The sequence below is a fragment of the Silurus aristotelis genome (genome assembly GCF_946808225.1).
Source record: "Silurus aristotelis genome assembly, chromosome: 25".
In the NCBI taxonomy this organism is placed as follows: domain Eukaryota; kingdom Metazoa; phylum Chordata; class Actinopteri; order Siluriformes; family Siluridae; genus Silurus; species Silurus aristotelis.
In genome coordinates, this window is record NC_139598.1 from 17,614,330 (window position 1) to 17,642,173 (window position 27,844).

At 35.8% G+C, this 27,844-nt stretch overlaps 2 protein-coding genes and 2 long non-coding RNA genes across 5 annotated transcripts; 3 read left to right on the forward strand and 1 right to left on the reverse strand.

The window, feature by feature from the left end:
- The first annotated feature begins 1,996 nt into the window (after window positions 1-1,996).
- On the forward strand, window positions 1,997-13,085 carry LOC310720079. Its single transcript, XR_014531652.1, has 3 exons — window positions 1,997-2,076; window positions 9,977-11,474; window positions 11,849-13,085. It is a non-coding gene; the product is annotated as an uncharacterized lncRNA (long non-coding RNA).
- On the forward strand, window positions 7,154-8,650 carry LOC310720080. Its single transcript, XR_014531653.1, has 2 exons — window positions 7,154-7,237; window positions 7,623-8,650. It is a non-coding gene; the product is annotated as an uncharacterized lncRNA (long non-coding RNA).
- Window positions 13,086-15,173: 2,088 nt separating the features above from the next.
- LOC310720096 (protein rapunzel-like) lies at window positions 15,174-22,514 on the reverse strand. 2 transcript variants are annotated; one of them, XM_083530438.1, is made up of 3 exons: window positions 21,053-22,514; window positions 17,381-19,980; window positions 15,174-16,489 (listed from the first exon to the last, which is right to left on the reverse strand). In XM_083530438.1, exon 2 carries the CDS (start codon window positions 19,959-19,961, stop codon window positions 19,278-19,280), a length of 684 nt encoding a protein of 227 aa, XP_083386564.1. In that variant the 5' UTR covers window positions 19,962-19,980; window positions 21,053-22,514; the 3' UTR covers window positions 15,174-16,489; window positions 17,381-19,277. The 2 variants fall into 2 exon arrangements, with proteins under 2 accessions (XP_083386564.1, XP_083386565.1); XM_083530439.1 differs by lacking the exon at window positions 15,174-16,489 and having other exon boundaries at window positions 19,083-19,964.
- A 407-nt stretch (window positions 22,515-22,921) lies between these two features.
- LOC310720095 (uncharacterized protein) lies at window positions 22,922-26,914 on the forward strand. Its single transcript, XM_083530437.1, has 7 exons — window positions 22,922-23,002; window positions 24,413-24,597; window positions 24,897-25,004; window positions 25,097-25,153; window positions 25,740-25,982; window positions 26,381-26,500; window positions 26,617-26,914. The coding sequence occupies exons 2-7, from the start codon at window positions 24,424-24,426 to the stop codon at window positions 26,680-26,682; spliced, it is 768 nt and encodes a 255-aa protein (XP_083386563.1). The 5' UTR covers window positions 22,922-23,002; window positions 24,413-24,423; the 3' UTR covers window positions 26,683-26,914.
- Window positions 26,915-27,844: the final 930 nt, after the last annotated feature.

The window sequence follows — 27,844 nt, forward strand, 5'->3', positions numbered from 1 at the left end:
TTTGTTTGTGTGTGTGTGTGTGTGTGTGTGTGTGTGTGTGTGTGTGTGTGTGTGTGTGTTGGGCGGACATGGGCAAATATTTTTTTTACACATAGGGTCATTCACATCCACAATGTAAAATTGCTTTTTTATATTCCATTGTTTTACACAACGTATTTCAGGAAGACAGAGGCTCATAGGGTGACGTATAAGAGTGGAGGAAGGTGCGCACACAGGTGGACTATGTTCTATGTAGGAGATGCAACCTGAAGGAGATTGGAGACTGTAAGGTGTTGCAGGGGACAGTGTAGCTAGACAGCATCAGATGGTGGTCTGTACCCTGCAACACCTTACAGTCTCCAATCTCCTTCAGGTTGCACCAGAGGTGCTGGATGATTGGGGAACTTCTGCAGAAGTGATAAGGAAGAGAGATAGAAAGGTACTTGGTGTGACATCTGGAAATAGAAAGGAAGACAAAGAGACGTGGTGGTGAAATGAGGAAGTGCAGGACAGCATAAGGAGTAAAAGGTTGGAAAAAGAGAATTGGGATCGACAGAGTGATGAGAAAAGTAGGCAGGAGTACAAGGAGATGCAAAATTATAGAGCAGCAGATAAAGAGGGATGTGGCAAAAGCCAAGGAAAAGGCATACGAAGAGCTGTATGGGAAGTTGGACACTAAGGAAGGAGAAAAAAATTTATACCGATTGGAAGCCAGGCTGAGAAAAGAGGTGAACATCTGTGAGCAACAGTATGGTTTTATGCCGAGGAAAAGCACCACAGACGCATTATTTGCTTTGAGAATGTTGATGGAGAAGTATAGAGAAGGTCAGTAGGAGTTGCATTGTGTATTTGTGGATTTAGAGAAAGCATAAGACAGGGTGGATAGAGGAGTTGTGGTAATGTATGAGGAAGTCTGGTGTGTCAGAGAAGTATGTGAGGGTGGTGCAGGACATGTATGAGGACAGTGTGACAGCAGTGAAGTGTGTAGTAGGAACGACAGACTGGTTTAAGGTGGAAGTTGGACTGCATCAAGGGTCGGCTCTGAGCCCTTTTCAGACAGAGTACATGTGTGTGAATGAGAGGGAGGGCAGTGGAGTGGTGCGGTTGCATCGAGAAGAGGTGGACAAGGAGGAGGAGTTCAGGTAGCTAGGGTCAGGGAGGCGAGATTCAGATGGTTTGGACATGTGCAGAGGAGGGACATGGGGTATATCGGTAGGAGAATGCTGAGAATGGAGCCACCGGGAAGGAGGAAAAGAGGAAGACCAAGGAGGCGGTTTATGGATGTGGTGAGGGAAGACATGCAGGTAGTTGGGTTGAAAGAGGCAGATGTAGAGGACAGGGGGGTATGGAAACGGATGATACGCTGTGGCGACCCCTAATGGGAGAAGCCGAAAGAAGAAGAAGTTCCTAGTAAAACCTGCAGATGTCAGTATCAGACCGATGAAAAACACATGAATTTGCATATTCCTTTGTTTTGCAGTACCTGAACGTCAGCGTGAACTTCGCAATGACTTCTAAATTTTATGAAAATTTTATGGAATCTTAATGAAGGCTCATAGTCAATACATCTAAACCTTAAATGTATTTTTTTAAAGACAAATATTGAAGTAAATAAAAAGTTTAGAATAGACAAATAAAGTAATAGAAACAATACCTCTTTAACCATTAATATTTATTTATTTATTTATTTATTTATTTATTTATTTATTTATTTATTCTGTACATGATATGTATAAATGTTTCAGGTATATTTGGGATTTCTTAATAAAATTTTTTTGTTAGGTTATAATGCTGTTTGCATATTTACTGTTATATGCAAAGATTTGGTGCCCTTAGGCCAAATATATTTTCATAAAAAAACAATAAAATAAGTTTAAAAAAAACTGTGAAGCTAACTGTTTTTTTTTATATCTATTTATAATTGCTGAACTTAGATAAATAGAAGAAATTCCATATAAACATTTTCCAGAACTTTTTTTCTTTCTTCAGTTATAATGCCTTGCAGTGCACCTAACACAAATGATAATAGGATTAGCATTATACCACTCATGATATCTCTGTAAAGACCAGATATTCTTGAAATCCTCCTTGTAAGTAGTGACATTATCTGGATCCTTCTCAACCCAGTCCACCTAAGTGTTGCTACTGTGCTGGTGCTTGATGTACACACCAATTTCGCAAATTCTTTTCTGGCTAAATAGACAAATCAGTACAGCCATACTCTGAATCTCGGGAAGAGTTTGACAAGAACAGTGGAGATTATTAGACCAGTAAAGGGGGCTAAATCTGAAAAGAACCATTTAAAAATCACCAATGAGTGTGATGTACCGTATTTTTCGGACTATAAGCCGCTACTTTTTTCCCACGTTTTGAACCCCGCGGCTTAAACAACAAAGCGGCTAATTTATGGATTTTTCCTGGGTTTTTCCCGGTTTCACAAACGTCAAGCCAAAAAACTGAGCAACATAACATTAGACCAATGAAATTTCCGAACGGAAACGAAAAAACGCATCTCACCTGTGTTCTGAGCTGCACGGCATCGGGAGAAAAACTTCCACCGGTGGCGCACGACGATGACAAAAGATAAACTCCCCAGAGAAATACAGTGGTACCTTGACCTACAAGTTTAATTCATTCCGTGGACGAGCTCATATCTCAATTTGCTCGCACATCAAATCAGTTTTCCATATTGAAAATACTTAAAATGGCATTAATCCGTTCCAACCCTCAAAATGACATTTTTATGGTTTTATGTTTCATGTTATTAAATTGTAAAATACATTTCTAAATAACAAATCTTGTATAAAAACATAATAGAAAGAGTATGTAAAGATATAATAAGGTTTTATTCAGTGTATTTTCCTTGGAGATGAGACGACTTGAGCTAACAAAAACGCCAGTGGTGTGTGTGTGTGTGTGTGTGTGTGTGTGTGTGTGTGTGTGTGTGTGTGTGTGTGTGTGTGTGTGTGTGTGTGTGTGGAGGGGGGGGGCAGAGGTGGCAAAAGTACACACATCCTTTACTTAAGTAGAAGTACAGATACTCATGTTTTAAAATACTCGGGTAAAAGTTGAAGTACTGATTATATCTTTTTACTTAAGTGAAAGTAAAGAAGTCTTGGCTCTGACATGTACTCAAGTAAAAAGTAGTTATTACTTCTACCTGTTTTAGCTGTTAACTGGACCTCACATCATATTAATATTAGATAGATAGATAGACAGACAGACAGACAGACAGACAGATAGACAGATAGATAGATAGATAGATAGATAGATAGATAGATAGATAGATAGATAGATAGATAGATAGATAGATAGATAGATAGATAGATAGATAGATAGATAGAGAGCCTTTGCTATGTTTCCACACTGACAGTTAATGAGGTGATACCGGAGAAACTGCACCTCTTCAAGTTAAGAAGATTTTATATATAATTATAGACATTTTACAGATTTGAATGATGTATTGTTTTTATCTGTACGATCAGTAAGGACAGTAATTTAAGTTTGTTTCGCCATTATGAGGGAAAAACCCACAAAACGCCACCCAGAGGTTAAATTGTGTAAAACATGGCGGATTTGGTGTTTGATTTGAGACTTGGCGCAGAAATAAAACAAAGGTTTACTGATTAAAAATGGTTTTCGGTGGAGTTTATTTATTTATTGTATATCTAAGTAAAGAAGGGACGTCTTAAATAAGTGTATGTTTTGCTGGAGCTTTTAATTTCGCCTCTTTTATATTTAGTTATTTATTTAGACGATGTCTGTTGTGAAAAGCGCTATACAAATAAACTTGACTTATTTTTTCATGTATTTACCTTTTTTTTTCATAAAAATGGTAAAAACAGAACTGCGCGCTGAATTGATAGCGCGTTAATAACATTTAGTGCTGTTTAAAATAGTTTTAATTTTGACAGCCAAATGAATAAATAAATAAATAAATAAATAAATATATATATATATATATATATATATATATATATATATATATATATATATATATATATATATATATATATATATATATATATATGTTTACATCACTGACTCCCTCTGTCTCATCCACATTAACCCCAAACTTCTTACTGCCTTCTGCCTGCTGATTCTTATCTTCGTAAAGAGTGAGAGTCAGGACTATATACACCAGCGGATTGAAAAAGACGCGCAGTTACAGGAAATCGGTTATTCGGCTGAAATCGGCGCGCAGTGAAAAGAAAATGTTTATATTTCACCAAATCAATGGATTAAAACTAAAGTAACGAGCCTGTAAGAAGTAAAAAGTACAGATATTTGTGTAAAAAATGTAGTGAGTAAAAGTAAAAAGTTGTCTGAAAAATAAATAGTGGAGTAAAAGTACTGATACCAGAAAAATCTACTTAAGTACAGTAACGAAGTATTTGTACTCCGTTACTTTCCACCTCTGAGGGGGGGTAGAGGCGATAAGCGGAGGCGGAAGGAAAACTTGTTTTTTACTATCACCCCTGTACACTACATATCCCTAAACTTTTAAATTCTTCGCTTTCTGGCTTCGCTTCGCCATCTAGCGTCTCGAGCTCGTACCTCAATTTTTTGCTCGCTTAACAAAGCAAAAAAATCGACCGAGTGACCGCTCGTACCTCGGAAAACTCGTACATTAATGCACTCGTAGGTCAAGGTACCACTGTAGTTGTGAAAGGAAGGAGGAAGACAGTGAACAATGACTTATTTGGTCGGCTACTGTTTAGATACAAGCCGTTGTAGCGAGTCTAGGTGAAGGGGGAGCTCGCTAAAACTCCAGTTGCAACACAAATCATATAAGCACAGACAGGTTTCCAAAACTCGTGCTTTTTTATTTTTCTTGGCAACAGCGTTATGGGTTAGTTAAAGAAACTTAGAAATGACACACATAAAGCATTAGCACACACAAAAGCAACTAATGTGATTATACACTCTGCATAAAAGGATACTGTGTTGATGAAATAAGAATCACAAGTTAATGACAGAAAGTTGTGTTTATTAACTACTTAAAAATAGTAAATAAACATGGCTTATTAAGCACCTTTTAACTGGCATGGACATTGGGGGCTAAGTGTCATGGTGCGAGTGAAACGGGAGGCGGAGTCCGGAGTACAGCTCGCTCGGGTTTTATTGACCGGAGTGAGGAAGAAAGATACACACAGGCACACACACACACGGCAGCTCTTCGGCTGAGTAAGTCCGAGGTGTGCTTGAGGAGAAGCGTAGCTGATCCGAGATGCATGGGGAGGGGAAGGGCAGCCGGTACGGGATTGTGAAGTTCGAATGGAACGGACGCATAGAGTCCTGTCTGAAACACAGAACCATGTAGCATGTAAAGTCCAACACATACAATAACGAACGGCGCGTGGCTGTGAGTGAGGGGTTTATGGAGGAGCGGGGTGGAGTGATGAGGAGCTTCAGGTGTGCGTGGTTTAACCTGGAGCTCCAGAAAGAGAGGAGGCATGATTGGTCATGAGCTCCAGCTGTGTGTGGTTAAACGTGGAGCTCGTAGGTAGAGCGGAGGCATAGATAGCCCCCAAAGGGGGGCGTGGCAGGTGGATCCCTGACACGGAGTTTGTTTTTGTCATGTTTAGTGCAAGTTAAATACAGTATATTTTTAGTGTGTGTGTGTGTGTGTGTGTATGTATGTGTGTGTATATGTATGTGTGTGTGTGTGTGTGTGTGTATATATATATATATATATATATATACACACAAAATAAATATATATAGTATATATATTTTTTTATATAGGTAAGCGTCTGCAAGATTATTTTATGGTCATATTGCTGCCTCCCTTTTTTTTTTTTTAACAGATGTAAGAAAATGCTGCAAATGAAAAATGCAAGTGCTAATAGTTTATTTTTTATCATTTAACAAATTGAAAATAAATGAACAGAAGAAAAATCCAAATCAAAACAATATTTTGATAAAAAATATATCCAGCTTTACTATGAATTCAGCAGCAGTTTTAGATGTTTAACAGCATATAATATTTTGCATAATCTGCTTAAGTGGTTCTTTATTCTGGCATCACACCTACTCGATACACTCAAGTCCAGCACTCTTTTGACCTTTGGGAATGGTTTTTGGTTTATGGTATTAAAGGACTTGTTGGAACTGATGATAATACAATAATAGACCTTCCAAAGAAATTTAAGAAAAAAGTCATTTCTAAATGACTGTATTACATGCCATAGTGAAAATTATGCCTTGAAGCTACTGATTCTTGAATGCTATGGTGAAACATATGCAGGTCTCAGCAGGTTTATCTACCTACTGTACCACACCAAACTTGTCATTGTGCAAAGTAGCAAAGCTGCTGATCTGAACTGGCACATAGTGTAGGTGATTTAGGCTTTTGCCTCGGGTGTACAATGACCAATACTACACTTCAAATTGAGCAAAATAAATTGTGGAGTAAAGGAAATTGGCATGTAAATACACTGTACTTAAGTAGGAATGGCATCATAAGTGAATTCGCTCAGCAATTTTGATCTTTATCTCTTCCTTTTCTCCTGCCTTTCTTCTTACCTTTTAAAACTAATTTCTAGAGTCTGGTATATAAATCTGTTATTGTACCAGTTTACCATTTGACCAGAGCGAAAATAAACTAGTGAAGGAAAAAGGGTGTGAATCTAGAAAAAGGGCTTAGGCCTATAAAATTACACAAAATACAGGTCTGACCTGTGGCAGCCTGAAGCCCTGAAAATCACTTATTTTACTTGCAAATCGCATTTGATTTATAAAACTAATACTACTGCCATCTGAGAAAGAGTAAATTATAAACAAATTTCATTGGGTACAGTTTGTTGCATTTTGTTATTTGTAAGAGCCTGTTTATTATATTGCTTGTATTGTACCAGCTGTTGATTCGCCTAACCCTGACCCTAACCCTGACCCTAACCCTGAACTTTCATTTGTTTTACAAAAGCCAAAAACTTCTTATATTTGTCAAGACTTGTCATATCATTATATTAAAATGTATGAGATTCCATGGCAGGACTTCTCCCAGACTGAAGTTTAAGATTCTTTGTTTTTCAAAGTCTTTCATAAGATACCATTTTTGCATTATAGCCTGTAGGAATTATTCAGAATCCTAAAGTAGGTTTTCTAAGCTTTAGTTCATGTTGACTCCATCCCGCTAGCCGGAAAAATAAATACAAAACCAACGGTTAGAGTTAAGTCACTCCCTCAGACTTCCAATATAAAGCACAGAGGCAGTGGAACTGCAGCACCATTAGGAAGTGAACACATAAAGCAGGTAAGATACCCAGCTTGGGACTATTTTCCTTTTTACTAAAATTTAAACTAATATAGTTAGCATGCATTGTGCAGTCATTTTGCTGTTTAAAAGGGGTGAGAGGTTCCACTTTTTGGTTTTAATTAAAATTTTGAGCTAAACCAGTTTAGCCTGACAATAGACAAAGCTTCATGCAGTCTCTGTACTGTGTGAAATATTTTCCAAAAATCTTTTGGCTAGAAATGTTTTTGATTATTTATTATTATTATTATTATTATTAGTAGTAGTAGTATTGCTGTTATTATTTTACAATAATAATAATAAAATATATTTAAAAATCCACTTTTTGAAGATAGATATATGTATTATGTTTAGTCCTTTGATTAATTTTCCCTTCTTTGTGCAGAGAAATAAAGGCAACCAAAGACTAGCTTGTGGAATATATAATCCATGGAATCCATAAAAGAAAAGTTTCAGATAAAAGACATTGGCAAAGAGCAGCAGCAGGAGATTTCCCAACTGGAAGACATAAATGAGAATATTAAATATAGGCGTGGAAAGATAGCTTTTGAAGAGATGATTATAAAATATAGAGAGCTTGATGATGACATTAAGACCCTGTTCAGCGAATTCAACGAGATGATAGAGAAAGTCACGAAGGACCCAGAACTTGCTAAGCAACACAAGGAGAAATTCATGAAAATGTATATGCAAAAAACACACATCATGTCTTTGGAGGAGTTCTACACTGCCATTATGGAAAAGCCCAGTAACTTTGGGAGCAAAATGATGACAGTTTATATGGATTACTACAATAAATCAAGGGTGTGTATGGAGGAACGATGCAAATATCTGGACCGTCTCATCTGCAAAGGCATCATAGTAGAGATGGCCAACAGTGCAATAAATCAAGAGAAGGAAATGAATAAGTGGGAAAATCAGTTCTACAAAATTCAAGCCAAGATGCAAAAAACCCTGAATGAGGGTAAAAAAATGAGCAGTGTTTTTAAATTCACTGAGAGTTTGTTAAACCATAACTTTCTTATGTTCTGCTGATTTAAAATGGAGATAATGTTAAACAAAATGTAGTGCTTTTATGTATGTAATGAGCATCAAGGACACAGTTTGTGTTCGTGTTTTTTTTTATTTTATTTGCTTTTAAAGAAATAAAAAATCTGAAAGAACTTTATACATATAATGGTTCTGCTGAATATATAGCAAAACTAGATATTTTTCACCAAAATATTTAATGTTGCTTTACAGAATGTTAAATGTTTCAGGTTTATTTGCCATATCTTTATCTATTTTCATTTCTTTTACATTTTTCTTAGCTCATAATGCTGTTTGCAAGAGTACTGTTATATGCAAAAAGATTTGGTGCCCCAGGCCAAATATGTTTTCACTTAAAAAAAACAATAAACTAAGTAAACAAAATGTGAAGCTAATTGCTGAAATTAGATAAATAGAAAAAAATTCCATATAATTCAATATAATCATTTTACCCCAATACGGCCCCACACTGCCCCGCCTCGCCCTGCCCCGCCCCAGCCCATTTTAGCTGTTCAGTCTCACTTAAACCATTAAGCAGAAACAAAACTATAAATAAATAGTGAATTTAAAACAAGTGGTCTATGAGCAGGGCTGTAAAACAAGAAAAAACACACACACACACACACACACACACACACACACACACACACACACACACACACACACACACACACACACACACACACAGTGTGTCAAGGCCAAAAGTTGACAATAAGACAGAAAAAAAAAACCAACAGGACATAAGTAAGGCAGCTACTTAGTGATGGCACAGAACAGGTGTGCTGTGTGAAGCCATGTGACATGTGGGCTAATTGGTAATGTAGTGATAGACTGTAATTCTGACAGTTACAAAAAATATATACATTTATCGTATATTGGTATATACTGTACTTGCTCGAGCAAAAAAAAAATGTGCTTTTGGATGTGAGGGAAAGATAAACTTGTTCAGCTTCCCAAAGAACTCAGCATTACATGATAGTAGATGCAGTTTTTCCGGGGCATGAAGTTCAATTTCAGACTTGGGATCAAAATTCTGAATCAAATATGTATCGCTGGATCTTTAAAAGGATTGTGAGCCTGAAACTAAAATGTTTACGTCTGTCACAGCTTGCAGACGAATGTTACGCAAAAGCTGCACGTGCGAAACAACCATGCATAAAGCTGTATCTTTCTTTTAGAAATCTGATGAAACTAAAAGCTCTTCGGCAATATAAAAGATGCAATACTACACTATGGGTACTCAAGATTAACATGAGATTGGAAAAAAACTGTGTGTTATGTCCCCATCTTGATCAAAATCTTGATAGCCTTTTGACCTCATATATCATAGGTGATATAAGCAGTTGCTTAAGGTGCACAATGACCAAAGTTAACTGGGGGGCAAGAGGGTTTTTTTGGAAGCCATTTTACCAAACACAAAGTATAGCAGTGTCTGCACTCTTCTGTATTTATGAGCATTCATCATGGCCAATTACTGTTTTTTTATTTAAAGCCATGAATGGCTATTACAACATTGGAATTAAAACTCACAAACTCCTTAGTTGCTCCACTTCCAATTTTTTTTTCCAACCTAAATTTTTTGCCTCTGCAGATTTTCCAATCATTGTTTTTGGTGGATGGGTGGATAGACAGGTGGATTTTAAGTGCCCTGTTTGATAACACAAATGGTAATAGGATTAGCATTATACCACTCATGATCTCTCTGTAAAGTAGTGACATTATCTGGATTATTCTCAACCCAGTCCACCTAAGTTTTGCTACTGTGCTGGTGCTTGATGTACTTCTTATAAGTGGCTAAGGTTTTGTTGATCTTACTGATGTAACTCTGGTATAGCATCTACTTAGTCTTCTGAGAGATGCTCTTTAGCTTATCAGGCATGTGTACAACTTTTTGACTGTCCAAATGGCTTTTCTCACTAGACCAACTGAGATTGTGATATATTAAATATATTGAAAAAAAAAAAAAAAGAAAATTTACTGTGTATGTTGGATGTTTCATTCAAACAATGGCACAAAGCAAGATCCATGAGCATCCAGTTTTCCAAAGTTGAACTGGAATAACTCGTGTTCAGCACAGAGCACGGACTTTAATACATTTGGTCACCTTTGGTATGAAACCCAGACCTCCTCACTCAACATCCCAATTCCCTTTTGGCTAAATAGACAAATCAGTACAGCCATACACCAAATCTAGTGAAAGGTTTTCCTAAAACAGTAGAGATTATAATAACAGTAAAGGGGGGATAAATCTGGAAAGGGACATTTAAAAATCACCCATGACTGTATTGGTCAGATATCCACGAATATTTTGTCACTTAATGCACATTTGACAGTAGACACTGAGTCTAGCACTGGTCATCACCAGACTAAACTACTGCCTGTGCATTTCTGTGTAAGAAGTCAATAAGAGGAATAGGTTTGTTTTGCCCTTTAGGCATGTTTTTTGGTTTGTGATATGAATGGGCTTGTTGGGTCTAATATTTCATTCGGTAAATGATCTTCTGAAGATCATTTCAGAGCCACTTTCTGAAGGAAAGGGAAATGCCATTTGAATGCTATGTTAAAACATATGCAGGTCTCAGCGGGTGTATCTACCTACCACACCAACCTTGGCACATAGTATAGGTTATATAAGCAGTTACTTAGGGTGCACAATGACCAATATGCAACAGATGAGAGGGTTTTTTGGAGAGAAACTAATCAGTCATAGAGTTTACACCAATAATTAGTTTAACTGCCATCTGAAAAAGACTAAATTATAATCCCATTTCATTGTGTACAGTGTTACCCATTGCAATTTGTTATTTGTAAGCTCCTGTTTGTTATAATGTTGTGTTATAGCAGCTGTAAACCTTTTATTATTGTTTGTCTTACAAAAGCCCAAAACCTGTAATTTGTTAAAACTTGTCATATCAAACAGTTGTGGAAAAACAAAACCAATTACAGTTACCCAGGACTACTGTTTAGGGCTTTTCTTTGTTTTTCAAAGTGTTTCATAAGATACCATTTTTGCATTATAGCCTGTAGGAATTATTCGGAATCCTGATGAAGTTTTTCTAAGCTTTAGTTCATGTTGACTCCCTCCCTCTAGCCCAAGAAAATTAATACAAACCCACTGGTTAGAGTTAAGTCACTCCCTCAGACTTCCAATATAAAGCCCAGAGGCAGTGGAACTGCAGCACCATTAGGAAGTGAACACATAAAGCAGGTAAGATACCCTGCTTGGGACTATTCTCCTTTTTACTAAAATGTTAATTAATATAGTTAGTATGTCTCATGTTAAGTCATTTTGCAGTATGAAAGGGTTGAGAGGTTCCACTATTTGGTTGTAATAAAAATTTTGAGCTAACCAGTTTAGCCAGATTCACAAATAAACACATTTACAGATGTTGATTTACAATGTGTAAAAAAATGATTCAATGTGAATATCAAATTAAAGTTACTAATTTAAAAAAGAGAGATGTATTGGCTTCAGTAATGTTTACGCTTCGATTTTTCAAATGAAAACCAAAAATAACAATGACAATAGCATTAATTGTGCAGTTCTTGTTTGGTCTTTTTTCATTGTTCACTTAATTACAGGTAACCAGCGAGCTTGAGAAATATTTCACCCATGGCATCCATCGCATCCATAAGAGATAAAATCTTAAGTGTACTGAATGACGAGATTTCAGTGAAAGACAATGGCAAAGAGCTGCTACAGCAGAACACTGTATCAGTGGTACCCAATGCATCCATGAGTAATAAAATCATTTGTTCACTAAAAGATGAATTCCCATTGCTGTATACAGTGAACAAGTACCTGATGAAAGACATTGATAAAGTGCAGATGCAACAGATTCTTTCTACTCCAGAGGGCATGCCTGAGAAGATTAAAGAGTCGATTGACCAGATCCATTTTACTGATCCAAAGTATAATGATTTTGTGCAGAACATTATCTCTCAGTACGAAGCCTTCAACAACATGATGATGGAAATCAAGAAGGACCCACAAAATGCTATGCAATACAAGGAGAAATTCAAGAACAACTATAAGAAACAAAAGAGCAGCCAGCAGTTGACAACCTTTATTGAAGACATCAAGGGAGAGCCCTCTGAACTGCTGAAAGATTATATGAAAACAAATACAAGTGTCCAAATGGAGGATATGTTTAAATATCTGGAACTTCTGATCTACAGGGGCATTGTAGTAGATATGGCCTTCATTGCAGTAGTTAATGAACTGGAGTTCATGAATGAGTGGGGCGAAAGATTTATCGAAATTCAAACCAAGTTTCAGGATACTCTGAACATGTGTGAATGAAAATGTACAGTGATGCCAAATTTACTGACAGTTTGTTAAACCATAGCTGTCTTATTTTCCACTGATTTAAAATAATGATATTTCTGATCTTCTGATTTCTGATGATTTTGATATAATAATAAAATTCTGAGCTTTAAGTAATATAATGGGCAACAAGGACACGACTCTTTTTTTTCTTTTTCTCTTTTGTTTCTATGCATTTAGGGTGGACTTTTTATATAACATTTGTGAATTTTTAAGGTTAATTTTATTTACGTTGTATGAACAATTAACCTGTTTTATTAGCAATTCATTTGATTAAAAAAATTATTCCAGATCAAATCATCTACTGTTACTTGTGATTAATGACTTGTGATGTTTCAACCTGAAATTTATAAGGATTATATCTGGAATTTACACGGAATTGTATTTTGTTTTGCCATCTTGTAATCCTGTTTGCCTGAGTATTGTTATATGCAAAGATATGGGCGCTCTCTCATGTGATGCAAATACACACCATAGCTGATGCAGATACAAGTGCTGTGTAAGATCTTCAGGTTCTGACACACCCCAAGCTAAATGATAGTATTTTATATAAAATATTTTAACACCGTTTCAGTCTTAGACATTTATTTATAGGGGCTGGGGTGTATTATTGTAGGTAACAGGCTACAATTTCCTGAATACACACATGGAATAAAATGATGTCCTAAAACAAAACAGACTGCAATTGATTAAAAAATAAATAAATGTATCACCTATTTGCACACAATGCTTTGACGATTCTGATTGGACTATGTGAATCCTTAGTTGGGGACACCCCTACTGACTAAATAAAGCTAAATTCTTAAGCTTACAGTCGTCTAATTTGTCTAATTAGGTTAAAAAATCTAAATATAAAACCATCAGCCACAGACTTTGCTAAAATCTTCTTTTTCTGAATAGCTATTCAGGCAGCAACTGAAATCGCCTAAACTTGTACTAAGGACTGTTAAAAGATGGAGTAATGAAGCAGAGCAGGATTTAAAAGCCTGCTTCGATTGCACTGATTGGAGTGTTTTTGAGTGATCTGGATGAGCTCACGGACACTGTAACTTCAAACATCAGTTTCTGTGAGGATATGTGCATCCCCACCAGGTTATTCTTATAATTTAATAATGATAAACCATGGTTTACTGGGAATAAAATCTTGTTAAACCATTCATGTACATTCATTTAAACTATATGTCTACTTCTGTATATAGTGCATTATTTGTCTGTTTTGTCTATATTATGTTTGTACTTTCTCCTGTATTGGACGCTCCTGACACCGAATCAAATTTCTTCAATATATAGCCTACTTCCACCTTAGAAATATTGGCAAGCTAAGAAACATGTTATCTATATCTGATACAGAAATGCTAGTTCATGCATAGCCCAAGACTGGACTTTTTGTAATGCATTACTAGGTGGTTGTGCTGCATCATTAATGAACAATTTACAGTTAGTTCAGAATGCAGCAGCCAGAGTTCTCCCAAAGTCAAGAAAAACTACAAGCTATTAATACTTACTTACAAGGCCCTAAATTATTTAGCTCTCCAGTCTTCTAAAATGCTACAATCATCATCATGCTACATCATGCTCATTGAGATCTCCAAAACCGTAGTTTCTAGAATAACAGTCCACTAAAGATGGTAGAGCAATCTTACATTTAGCTCCTAAACTTTGGAACAGCCTTCCTGACAGTGTTCAATGCTCAGACACACTCACCCTGATTAAAGATGTATCTTTTTAGCTAGGCCTACACATAACACATCATAACCTTGTGCTCCAGTACATCTGATCAAATGCACATTATCCTCTTGTGCTTGTTTATATTATGAACAGCAGCTATGCTTATTTCTCTCCACTGCTTCTCTTTCTCTACCCATCTTGAGGCATCCAGAGATTGGGCCAGCTCCTCGTGAAGTAAGAAGATGCCGACCCTGCGGGGATACCGAGCCATCTAGAGATGTAACAGTGCCAGTTGAATATCACTTCATGAAGATTTTAGACATTGAACTTTGATAATAAACAATCTCTCTCAACCTCTCTCAAACAACATCAGTACTCTAAAAATAACATTTTACATGCTGTTTCTCCATCATTGAACTTTTAAAGGCTCTGGCATATATGAGTTGGTGTTGAATCTAAAATGTATTCAGATGTTGAGCTAATCTACTGCTCAGGAGCACCTGGTTCCACAACTTTATCTGACTGTCGAAGACTGTAGAAAGAACATTACTCATAATTACAAACTCCAGTGCTCATGATGTTTCTCTCTCCAGTGTTTGTATTGTTTTTATCATTTATATTCACACTTTTGATGTCACCCAAGTTTGAATGGATCCCCTTTTTTGACTGGTTCTTCTCAAGTATTCTTCATCATTCCATCTAAGGCAGTTTTTCCTTGTAACACTTGCCCCGGGCTTGGTCATCGAAAATAAATACACATAGTCCACTTACATTAACATTTTTGTTCGATAATTTTAAGATTCTGTAAAGCTTCTTTGAGGCAATGTCCATTGTGAAAAGAGCTGGAGAAGAAAACTTGAATCGAATGTAATTTGAACGCATGACTTTTCAATCAGATGTCCAACACCAATATTATTTTGAATCATTATTTTTTATTAATTTAGAAAAAAAATTACAGCATGCAGCCACTAGAGGGACTCATAGACAGTTTGTCTGAATTTTTTCTGATCTCACGCTTCAGTTCTTTGCTTACAAAACACTTACATTGGAGACTTATGCAGGAATGCTGTCATTTGTGCATGTCAGCTCATTTAGCTAAATGATAAGAGCCTTCTCACATATAAGACCGAGTGTCTTTTACTTATTATTATATTTTTTTCGATGTAAAATAAAAAAAGTTACTTCTGTTGTGAAATTTTATAAAAGTAAATACATGAGCTGAGTTAATATTATTTTTTTATTTTTCAGACATTGCCCTTTAATTTTACTGAATTACATGAAAGCATATAAATGAGACAGTATGGGTTAACCAACCACAGTTAAACAGTGATTTGGGATTTGCAGAGAAAACAGCAAGATTTTTTTAGTTTTATTGCATGGACACCAAATAAAATAATTAGCTTCTGTACCACACAGCAATCAATAGTTCAGGAGTTTAATTTCATCAGTATACACCTGAACTGCCAAAATATCTTCATTCACATTCACCCACCGCTGCCTTCATGCGCTTCTCCACGTCCTCCATGCGGGCTTGCCATTTCTTCACCATATCCTTTCCAACATCACCTTTCTTTATTGCCGTGTAGCCAATCAGTGCTATGATCCCAAACACAGAAAGCTTCTTCAGGTAAGCACAGAATTCCACCACCGCCCTCCTGCTCGGCCGCTCAGTTTGCACAATCTCATCCAGCATTGCTTTTCCAGACATGTTATTTCCAGTGATCTGGTCATATAATCCAATAAGGTTCTGTTCATCATCAGCGTTCTCAAACATCATGACAAGTTCTTTTATCTTCAACTTTTTGTTGGATTCAGATGTAAAAATTTTCATAAACATTTTATATTGAAACTTTATTTGTGCTTCATACTTAAACATCTGGATGTTCAATGATGATCTCATCGTTATGCGTTCCACCTCGTGCATGTTTTCTTGGATCTCATTTAACTTCCGGTTGACATTTTGAAACTGCTTGGTAAAATAAGTATCCTCATAGCTGTTTGGGTTTCCAAGAAGCTTTGCTGTGAAAACATAAAAATACTTTACCAAGGGAAAGACCTGGCCTACAGTCGCTACCAGAAATTCACTGCTTTCTCCAAGGATCTCTGCTGCCTTTTCAATCTCCTCCTGGTTCTCCAGAATCCATTTTTCCACAGCAATCAAATAGGATTCTTCAAAAAAGAGGTCATGTCTTATAGCTTTAGGTAGACAATTGTGCTACTGGACTAATCTGTAAAATAGAAAGATAAGATATTCACAAATCCTTTCTCAGACAAGTGATATTAGGATCAATGCAAGAATTAACGCTCAGTAGTGTAAATCATAGGCTATGCTTGTATAGATTGTAACTATTAATCATATGTTTCATATAGAAATGTGTTTTTTTTTTCTTACTGTGCATTACTGTGAAATCATTTGAAAAGTTTTCATGATTGCCACAGCTCACAAATATTTTCTCCATTATCTATATATATTTCTTGTCTTTTTCAGGTTGTCAGTTTGAGATGTGTATAGAAATTTCCTTATTTTAAAATTATTTAAATATAACTTAAGATGGACAATTTAGATCGGGGAAAAATCAATACTGGGTACTACTAATGCAATGGTCACTAAAAATCAAATGGGATAAAACATGCGAATCGGACAAAATGTAATTGTTATCGCAAATAAAATGCACCCACAATACAAAAAAACGCAATGACAGCAACAATGACAATAATAATGATAATGATGATAATAATAATATTAATAATAATAATGATGATGATGATGATGATGATGATGATAGTAATAATAATAATAATAATATTAATAATAATAATATTGATATTAATAATAATTAAGTAAAAAAATGCCCTGTGTGAAATAGTAATTCTCCCCTTCGTTACACAATCAAGCAATTAATCACATTTTAATAACTGGGTTTAATGATTAGGTTCAGTTAGATTAGACCAAATCAGATTTGTAGGCTAGACTTTCATTTGTGTTCTAAAAAAAAGCTGGAGCCACAATAGGAAAAAGCAAAGCAACGTAAAACAAAGCAAAAAGGAAAAGAAAAGAAAAGAAAAGAAAAGAAAAGAAAAGAAAAGAAAAGAAAAGAAAAGAAAAGAAAAGAGCTCACAGTTAGTTGGTGAAATGTGCAGATGTGCCCTCTGTGTTGCTTCAGTTAATCTCAGCTGTGCTTAATATCTGCAGCCTCTATGGCATGATTGTATTTCTAGGACAGCCCTTTTGGATGGATGCCATCACCTGTGAGCTTTTTGTGAAATGCTTTGGCTGCGTAAAAAAAATGTCCCGATGGTCACAGAGATCATTTCATAATTTTATAATAGTTGTAAAAAAGTTGAGTAAATAAATATGAATTAACTAAAAAAAATCATTCACTGCACAAATGTATTGCTGTCATGTCTACATATTCAGTGGAAATCACATCTTGTTTTTGCTTTGATTGACAATATTATTAAAATCTGAATGTGCATGTGCATGTCACATGCAAGTACTGTTAATCCCTGTTCCTGGTACGAGTGGCCCTTTGAGCAACTCTCTCTGCACTAAAACAACCTAATATTGTTTTTAACATTTTGTATATTCCTCATAAATACAGACAAGCATGAACTGGTGTCACATGAGTAATGTACGATTTCACAATTGTTCCTTATTTTAATAGTTCCTACATTTATTCTGATTCCAGTTTTGTGATAACACCTTCCTGAGAATCTGTGAGAAAATGATATAATCCTGAGAAAGTTTATGTTGCGTTATAAAACTCTATGTATTTAACTTTAACTATTTAACTAAATGAATATGTCAATATTGTACAATTTTCCAGAAAGGTGCACAGGATAGAAGGTCAATCCAACATACAACAGAGGAATAAAAATTTTGTGATCTGATATAAAATCTATAAAAAGCACATTCATTAACATTTGAATGTACATATACCAGATAGATATACCATAACTATCTATCTATCTATCTATCTATCTATCTATCTATCTATCTATCTATCTATCTATCTATCTATCTATCTATCTATCTATCTATCTAAAAAATCGCAACAAATTTCATAACAAATAATTGGTCAGGAAATTAACAGGAATTAAGATTATGATTTCATACTTTCTTACATTCATTTCTTTAAATGTTTAAGCATTGTAAATAAACTTGTCAACAGCTGTTTAGACAAAGGAGAACCAGTGTTGTTCCATTTAGTATTTTTATATTTTTATATATATTTTTTCAAATGATAAGTTTTGCTTATTTTTGACTTATTTTAGAACCTACTAATTTATTCATATTTTACTGTTAGAGCAGTTGTATATTGGCCTAGTGATGTGGGCATATGGCATTAAACCAATACAAAATGTTATTGTTGTTTTTTTCTTTAAATTTTGTAAGTTTGTTGGAGTATTGAGGTAATGACTAATATCTAATGAGTAAAGACTGTATCAGACTGTAGAAATAACATCACTCACAATCTTACATTTCAGTGCTCATGTTAGTTCTCACTCTCCAATGTTCTGTATTGTTTTAAAGACTATAATCACACTCTTGATGTCACCCAAATGAGGATGGGTTTCCCTATTGAGTCTGGTTCCTCTCAAGGTTTCTTCCTCATAACATCTAAGGGAGTTTTTTCTTCAACACAGTCGCCCCCAGGCTGCTCATCAGGGATAAATACACATCGTTTAGCTGCTTTGAGACAATGTCTGTTGTGAAAAGCGCAATAGAAATAAACTTGACTTGACTTGACTATTGAGTATTTGAGTATGGTGGAAATGCAGTCTAGGGACTAGTGTACATAATCAGATGGATGATTGAGGTGGTCTGTATAATATGTTTATTTGAGCAACATTGTATAGTATTTACTTTACAATCTTCTTCAGATTACTCACATCCTCTCCCAGTGGCATCAATAACAAAGAAAACCTTGTGGTTCTGAATATGAATGCTAATATTTTCACACCAATATAAAATTCTCTCTCTTTTATAGATGATATTTACAGTAGTTAAAGGAATCAATTGCACTCCCTGAGCACCTCCTGCATCTTCTCTTCTACTTCAAGCATCTTTTCAGCCCACTCTTTATTCAGGCCCTGTTCATCATCACCAATGATGGCGGTGTAACCCATCAGAGCGATGAGGCCGATGCAGAACAGGTAGGTGAGATGTGTGCAGAGGCGCTCCATCACCCCACGATCTCCTTGTGAGTAAGTCATGTAGACCTGGAGGATGGGCCGGCTGAAGAGCTTGGATTTGCCCGTGACACCATCATAGAGTGTGTGAAGGTTTTGGTCGCCCATGTCGTTGGCATAGCTTTCCTCAAATTCATCACGCTTGTGCTCCTTGTACTCGGGCCGTGCCTCCACCACCTCCATGAACTTACGGAACTGGTTTCGCAAATTCACCTCTACGCCGCTGTACTGCCCGTCCAATGTCTTCTTCTGCATCAGGCGCAACACATCACGGTTCTGCACTGAAAGCTCATCCAGGGCTCGGTTCACACTGCCAAACTCACGGCGAAGAGTTTGAATATCCTCATCATCTACGTGGTGGAGGACGACACGGATCAGTGAGCCAGCGACACCAAAGATGGGATTCACCACAGCAGCTGCTGATGAGATGGTAGCTACACACTCCAGCACCCTCACCAGGCCTCGCTTCAGCTTGTCTTGGTCCTCTAAGATGTCGATGTCAGCCATGGCCTAAAACAGAAACATTCTTAAAGGGAGAAGAAAATATGTTTTAAATATATAAAAACAACTACCTTCACTCAGAGAACTTTTGTTTCATATTAACCCAAGTTAATATAAAAAACAAAAGTTCTCTAAGTGAAGGTAGTTGTGTTATTTTATATATATATATATATATATATATATATATATATATATATATATATATATATATATATATATATATATATATATATGATGTGTTTCTGAAGGACATCGTTTCTGAGAGCGAGTTTAGAGGGAGTAAAACCACAAGGTTTTACTTAGCAGCTAAGTAAAAAACGTGTCTTGGTGACGGACATGTCACTTCACAGTAGTGCAGATTGAAGTACAGTAGACCTGAAGCATCTAAGTGTAATAACTAGTTACAAAATAATAAAACATAGGCAGCTTCTTGAAGGTAATTGGTTAGAAACGTGAACTTTTTCGGCTTTTGCTTCATTTCCTATTACTTCACAATTTTGTGATCGTTTTGAAATTTCGACTTAAATTTTAATGTAATTAAATTTTGCTTTGATTATTCTTTAATATTTTTTCTGTCTATGTCTATTTTCTTCATTAAAATCTAAATTACTGGATTAATCTGGATTTAATTTCAGCAACCTACTCTGACTTGGATTCTCTAATCTGGTAAGGCTGTTAATGCTTATAATTCATGATAGGAAATGTTTAAAATTTTTCAAAATGAAGATAAAGAATAAGAAATTGTTAAATAATATTAAATAGTAAACACGTGTCTTTGGTAATTGAAACACTTTGATAAGTATCGTACCTTTAGCCTGTGGAAACTGAGGACCAGGGAATCGTATTTGAGAGCAGGACAAAGTATTTTAGATTTGATTTTTGATTTTTAAGAACAAAAACAATACATATTCATTTTTTTAAAGACTTTATCATGAGCCAGACATTCAAACAAAAAACAAACACTATATGTAATTTCTCCAAAATTGTTAGGTTAAAAGTAAAACCGTCGAATGATGACTCGAACGACGTGATCAGTACAAAATGATCTTCAAGCTGTCTCCAAAAACGAACAGAAAAAAAGGAACTAATGAACCTACCTGCTTTAATGTTTGTAGGTTTTCTCACCAAGGTGAAGTTAAGACATATATCCAACGCGCTTTAGGTAATGCGACGGATGGGTGGAATAAATGTATCAGTATGAGCACTGATACTAGAATCCCTATGAGAAGGTGGCAACAAAAATTCATGTAAAAATCCCTCCCATGTCCCTGAACAGACTAATAATACAATGTATTAATTATCCATTTAATTACATCCAAGTAAATTTTTTTGTATTATGCATCTGAAAATGGTTTAAATTTGTATTAAATAATGAAATGTAACAAAGCTAATTGGATCTTGCCGAGCTTTACTGCGACACTAAACGACTTTTTTTTTTACTAGCTACTGTGTGATATGTTAAATTGAAACGATGGGTTGCAACTTCAAGTTTAACTGTGTTTCTTCTGTAACGAACAGGAAGACGGAAATTGCAGTGCAGCGCACCCAAACCACAATCTTATCTGATACTTTTCACAAGCCCCATTAACACCACACATCATGAAGAGCATATAAAAGCGAAGGTGTTTTAAAATCCCCCTTTTTTAAAAACTTTACAAACTCAAACATTCAGTAATGAATCTTCTTCCTACTTTCAATATTTTTTGTAATTCAGGTTTCTATTATAATAAAGTATAAATGATTAGTGAAACTTTTCAGCAGGGTTCAATGTCAGATCTATTTTTTGTACATTAAATCCATCATTAGTCTCTAAATGAACTTTTGACATTATTCCTAAATGTAGTTTCTGGCTATAGAGTGTTTAAATTCTTAAAAAGTAAAGATTTGTTGTAAATACTGAAAATAATTGAGTCTTAATAGTGAATTGAAGCTCTGTGGCAAGTAAAGAAATCTAAATTCTTTTTTTTGATACTATGTTTAACTGTGATTCTGAAAGCAATATCAGTGAAATTACATTTTTGTGGTTTGTATTTTGTACTATATATCTAATATAAGTTGTCAATGAAGTGTAAAGTGTAATTATTATTAGCAGTTGTGGGCCATCAGAGCCGGCAAGACCTATTCCAATGGCCTAAAGACTACCAGAATCAATGACTTACTTTAAAAAAAAAATTAAGAACATATTTTCTCTTAATTGCTCTGTTTTCAGTAGTGTGTGTTTATGTTAGAGTTTCTACTCAATCATATTTCAGTCATTATGTGTTAGCAGTGTCAAAGAAATCATGTCAGAATCAGCAATGTGGATCAGATCGAATCAGATTTTAGCCAGGGAAACCAGGGCCATCTAGCAGATGTACAATAACGTCTGCAGTTTGTCCTTTGATCGGATTTCCAGAGCTCTTCTGTAGAAAAGTGCCCAAGCACAAATATATTTGCGTGGACTTTTTGAGAAAAGCTCTACATCGTGAGAAAAGGTCAACAAGGACAGTTCCAAACAGTTGTCAAGCTTTTTCAAAAAATACATTTATACTTTTGTGTTTTCTTTCCTCTAGAATGTGGCCCGTATTTCAAATCCACAGGAAAAGCAAAATCCCTGTGGTTTCTGTGGTCGGTGAACTCAAAAGAATGCTCAAAAAAATGCACAGGAAACCTGGATGGTATTTTTGTCATTTTTTGAGGTTAATATTGAGATCAGATGATGCATGTGGGTGGTGCAGCTGAAGCTGCAGTGAAAGAAGATTTTTGGAATTGTGTTATTTCTCACTGTATAAGAAACCTGTGTCCTCTGTAATACTGTGTTTCTGTATATGACTGATGATTTCTAGAGCTGTTTCGTCATATTGGTGTTATTAAACAGAGGATTAATTCAGGTAAAAGACCACTGAAGGACTCGGTGTGACCTGCACGTCCTGACACTGATTAGTAGTAATTAAGGGAAAATTTGTTTGCCCTCTGGTGGTGAATATGTAAACTTCACCCTTGTTTTCTAAAGCTTCAACAGCACCGCTGCACTGAAACACAGCAGAAAAAAGAAGAGTAAGAAGAAAGGTGAGCTATAGATATACAGCTTTCACTTATTTGTTGAAACACTTTTTGACAATACAATGGAATCGTTTGGAAAAAAAAGGTGGCACGCGGATTTTCTTGAAATAACGCGATGTTAAGTGCACAAGAACACGCACAACTTTTTAGTATAACGGTGTAAAAAGTGTTTCATCTCGAATGAACGCCGACAAGAAGTTTACTGTATATTTACGGCCGGGTTTAATGTTCATTTACTGCGTAGATCATGGATTTATAATAAAAGGTATAAAGGCCTACAGTTTTTAACGTTTTTCTTATCATGTCTGGCATGGGGTGTTTTTATGGAGCTTCCTGGAAATAGGATTAAAAAGTGGAAAGAGGATATAATCAATATCGCGTATAAATCATAGCGAGAAAAAATACTTGATTTTTGGCCTAAGCAGATGCGTCACAGCTGGAGCCTCCTATCGTCTGATTATTAACTAAACAACTGTTACTGCGCTGCAAAAAAAACGGGAATATTCTCTTTTAAGAATTGTTTATGTAAATAGACCTGACTGCATTACATGTAGGACATTATTTGGTTAATAAAAAAAATAATAATACAAATAAAAAAACGAAACCGAAACAGGACACGAGTTCCAGAAATCGACAGGCGGCACCTAGTGGTTGTTTAGGGTATTATGGGTAAAGTTATTTGTACTCCAATCGCCGCCTAGTGGCCACCTATGGTATTAACCCACTTTTAAACATGCGCCACCCAAGGTACAGTATATTCTGCACTATAATAGTTCCTTGCTTTACGCCGCCTACAGGCTATATACGGTACTAACCTAATTTCTTTCGCCATTACTAGCGCCCTCTAGTGTCGATATATGGTATTAGCCCATTTATGATGATAATCACAAGTTCCTGCAAGTGGTAAACAAGATCTTTATTTATATATTGGGATTGAATCAAGGATCAACTCTAAGAGTGAAAGGGAAAGTTGTGGTGAGACCTGAGATGTATCGTTTAGAGACAGTAGCATTGACTAAAAGACAGGAGGTGGAGCTGGAGGTAGCAGAGCTGAAGATGTTGAGATTTTCATTGGGAGCGATGACGATGGACAGGATTAGAATTGAGTGAGGTGGTGAGATTGAGATGGTTTGGACATGTGCAGAGGAGGAACATGGGGTATATCAGTAGGAGAATGCTGAGGATGGAGCCACCAGGAAATAGGACAAGAGGAAGGTCAAGGAGAAGGTTTATGGATGTGGTGAGGGAAGACATGCAGGTAGTTGGTTTAAAGGAGGCAGATGTAGAGGACCGAGTAGTATGGAGACAGAGGATTTAATCTATTTTTCAAATCAACAAACAAATTAATTTCATGTGTATATTCCTTTAATGTTCAATATATAATGAAGAATACTAATGAATCACTTGTCTTTTGTAGAGCATCAGAATGTCGCTGACGATCAGCAGGGCCGAGGGGGTGACGATGTATACTATACACTCTAACAGCAGGAGTAAATGGCCGCTCATCTGCCAGCTTCTGGGCACCATGTGCTACAGCCCCGTGTGCTCCGTTTCTTCGAGACTGAAACAGCAGCTTGGCTGCACTTTCACAGTTCTAGCGGTTTGTTATGCACTTAAAATCTATACATGTGAAATAAGTGTTTTCTTGCTTAAGAATTCAGAACTTAAAATGATACGATAACGAGACATGGTTGCACTTATTACAAATGACATTGTGACCATGTAATGACATTCGTATGCATTTTGTTTATGTTCTCAAGTAAGCAAGTGCCTGATATTGTCTGATATTTCAGGACTAGAATTAGGATGATGTTGTCACAAAATGTGATTATAATAAATACCTCTGTTTTCTCAGAAGAGTCTGAACTTATGACATGACTGCCTTCTCTCTTCTCACAGACTATACAGATCATGGTTGGAATAATAAATCTTGGCTATGGGGCTTTGACTCCATTGAATTACAGTCGCTATATTATGGAGTCTGCTCCCTTTTGGCTAGGAGGCATGGTAAGGATATTTATGAAAATATTATATTATTTACATTTATGAATGTAACATGCTTGTAGAAATCATGCGATTAATGACCTTTTCTAATTTAGTTTATCGCAGTTGGAATCATGTGTATCCTAGCTCAACGTTTTCCAAGCCAATGTCTGGTGAGTTTCCTCTCTCTTTTTTTATTCAATTATTATTTTTAAAGGAATAATGCCACCGTACAAGTCATATACAAGTTTAACCGATTCAGTGCCATTATTACTCAAAGCTGGTTTCATTTCATTTTCTCTCGTACATAAGAAATTGACTCATTACATTAATATATAAGAGAAAACATGAGCACTGTGTCTATACGAAGAGAATTATGAGAAAATATCCAATGTAAAAATGTCACAGTGAAGCTGAACTACTCAAGCAATCAATAGATAGAAGGGAATTGTCTAATTATACACAGTTGATGAAAATAAGCGAGTACCAAAGTGTTTGTTGAATCCTTAATTCTTAAAGGTGTTGATTAATTTTCTATACAAGCTGCTTATATTAATGAGTTTAATATGGTATTGTTCCTATAGAGGCAACACAAGGACTAATCAAAGGCTTATATTAAAGGAAAAAAGAGATAATTGTTGAAATTTGTTCATTTTCTTGCATTGTAATTATACTATAACGGCACGAGTCTTTTCTTTTATTACGTTATTTAAGTCATGTCCTGACGCTGGTGCATTTTGTCGTTTTTTTTGTACACAGGTTGTCCTGACTGTGATGATGAATATAGTGAGCTCTGCATTAGCTATAACCGCCATCGTGCTTTATTCAGTGCATCTCAAGCAGAATCACTACTGGAACATGTGCAATGTTCCTAAACGCCAGAATAACTATCGGTATTACTGGACAACTGCGTCGCCCTCGAAAAGAGCGGAGTGGGATGCAGCCTATGAGCTAAAACTCAAAGACTACACGGCGTGTCTGGAAAACTGGAACATTTCGATTGTAATCACTTTTGTTAATTGAAGGGAAAAAAAGAAATTTGGTTTATGTTTAAGTTTCTGACACATTGATGTATTTATATATTATGATTAATTAGTCTAAGTACATTTTAAGAAAAAAAAAAGAGTATTTCTCTCCATGACTTTTCCCGTGTTTCAACATGTTAAAATGTGATTACTATTGAATCTCTTTGAGTAACATGGAGAGTGAGGAGGTTGTTTTTAAGCTGAACATAAATATTAGTCCTTCATAAATTTACTTCATAAGACTATAAACAATGCTCTAACTGGGACAAATTGTCATTTCATGTCATGAATTCTATTTTATACCAGATTTGTATTTGTTCTACTACACATACTATGATCATCTGCCTAACCTAAACAACTGATTTCTCTACTTAGACCATCTTCAAAAGCTTGGCCGTTATGATGATTGTGCTCGGTGTTCTTCAGCTCTGCGTCACTATCAGTTGGTGTGTTCTAAACATAAAGGCATTGTGCAAGAAAAATGCAGATGGCCAGGTAAAACCATCTGAGAATTATAATAAATGAGCTGATATATTGAGTCCTGAGAGCTGCGGCTGGACTCGTCAAAGTAGAACGTTCTGCTTACCGCTGATCTGTGTTCATTTTTTCAGGAGGTGGAGGATCCAGAACTTTGCAAACCTCTGATGGAGCAAGAAACTCCCAATCCTGTGTGTTAGATGAACCAAAGGAACTAAAGTCGGAGTAGTTACTATCTGTCACTTTGCTCTTTGTCAAATAAAAAAATAAGTATCATGCATGGTTAGTAAAATCAGTGTTCATCTGTTTGACATTTACTTCATATATTTACACTTCATATTTGTTTTTGTACTACAAAATCTTTACAAAATAATTGTCACCTTTTGTATGCTTTATATGCTTGATTTATTGGAAATAAATATATACAGCACATACTATGCATTATTAGAAGTCTACATTGTCAAGAAATGAGTGAAACATACTTTTGTTTTTGTTTTTGTACTTTATATGGCTCAATGTCTGACTCTGGGATTTGTTTCTGTCTATCACAGCTGCAGGAAGTGGATATGTGATGTATAGTAGTTTTCCTGACAGCTCCAGCCTGACTGGCCATTCATTTCTGTTGAACAGCTTCTCTTTGGATGTTCATTTTTTGCTTTTCACAAATGTATGTGAATGAATCAATAATGAATTGTTGCTATTTTTAAAAATCTGCATGACACAGACAAGAGATACTCAAACATGCATTGTGAAGTTTTCTTTAAATAATCTTTTTCGTCTCAATATGATTCATTTACACCGTATGTAAGTGCTTTAATTAAACTTAGCTATGCAGATTTTTCCAAAAGATGTTCTGAATTCCCAGACTTCCCCTGGACTGAAAAATAATAGGGATCAGTATTTTTCGAAGCTTGATATTTCTGTGCGTGTTTACAGCCGTCCACCACCAGAGGGCGCTTAGAGAACATCACTTATCTCACAACTCTGCGTACTTCTCGAGCAGGAGAAGCCATTTTGAGAGAGAAATACACAGAAAATGAAGGCTGAACTCCAGCAGACGCTGTTCGTTGACCCTTTGGAGGTCAAGACAACAAGACTGCACAGAGGAGCAGAAATTAGATCGAAGACGTTTAATCAAGATGTAATCTCTATATCAGAACAAAGTATACTGAATAAAGCTGTAAAAACAAGAATAAATCACACCGATTATTAAAAAACAACATTTTCTTCAATTCCATCCATTGTTGAATTTGTCTATATTATTCATCAGGTAGATACTGCAGCTCTTGTCTGGTGTTCCTGGACTGCAGTGGTCCAAGGAAGGAACAGTGGTGAACCGGCGACAGGGTCAGGTGGGCTGAC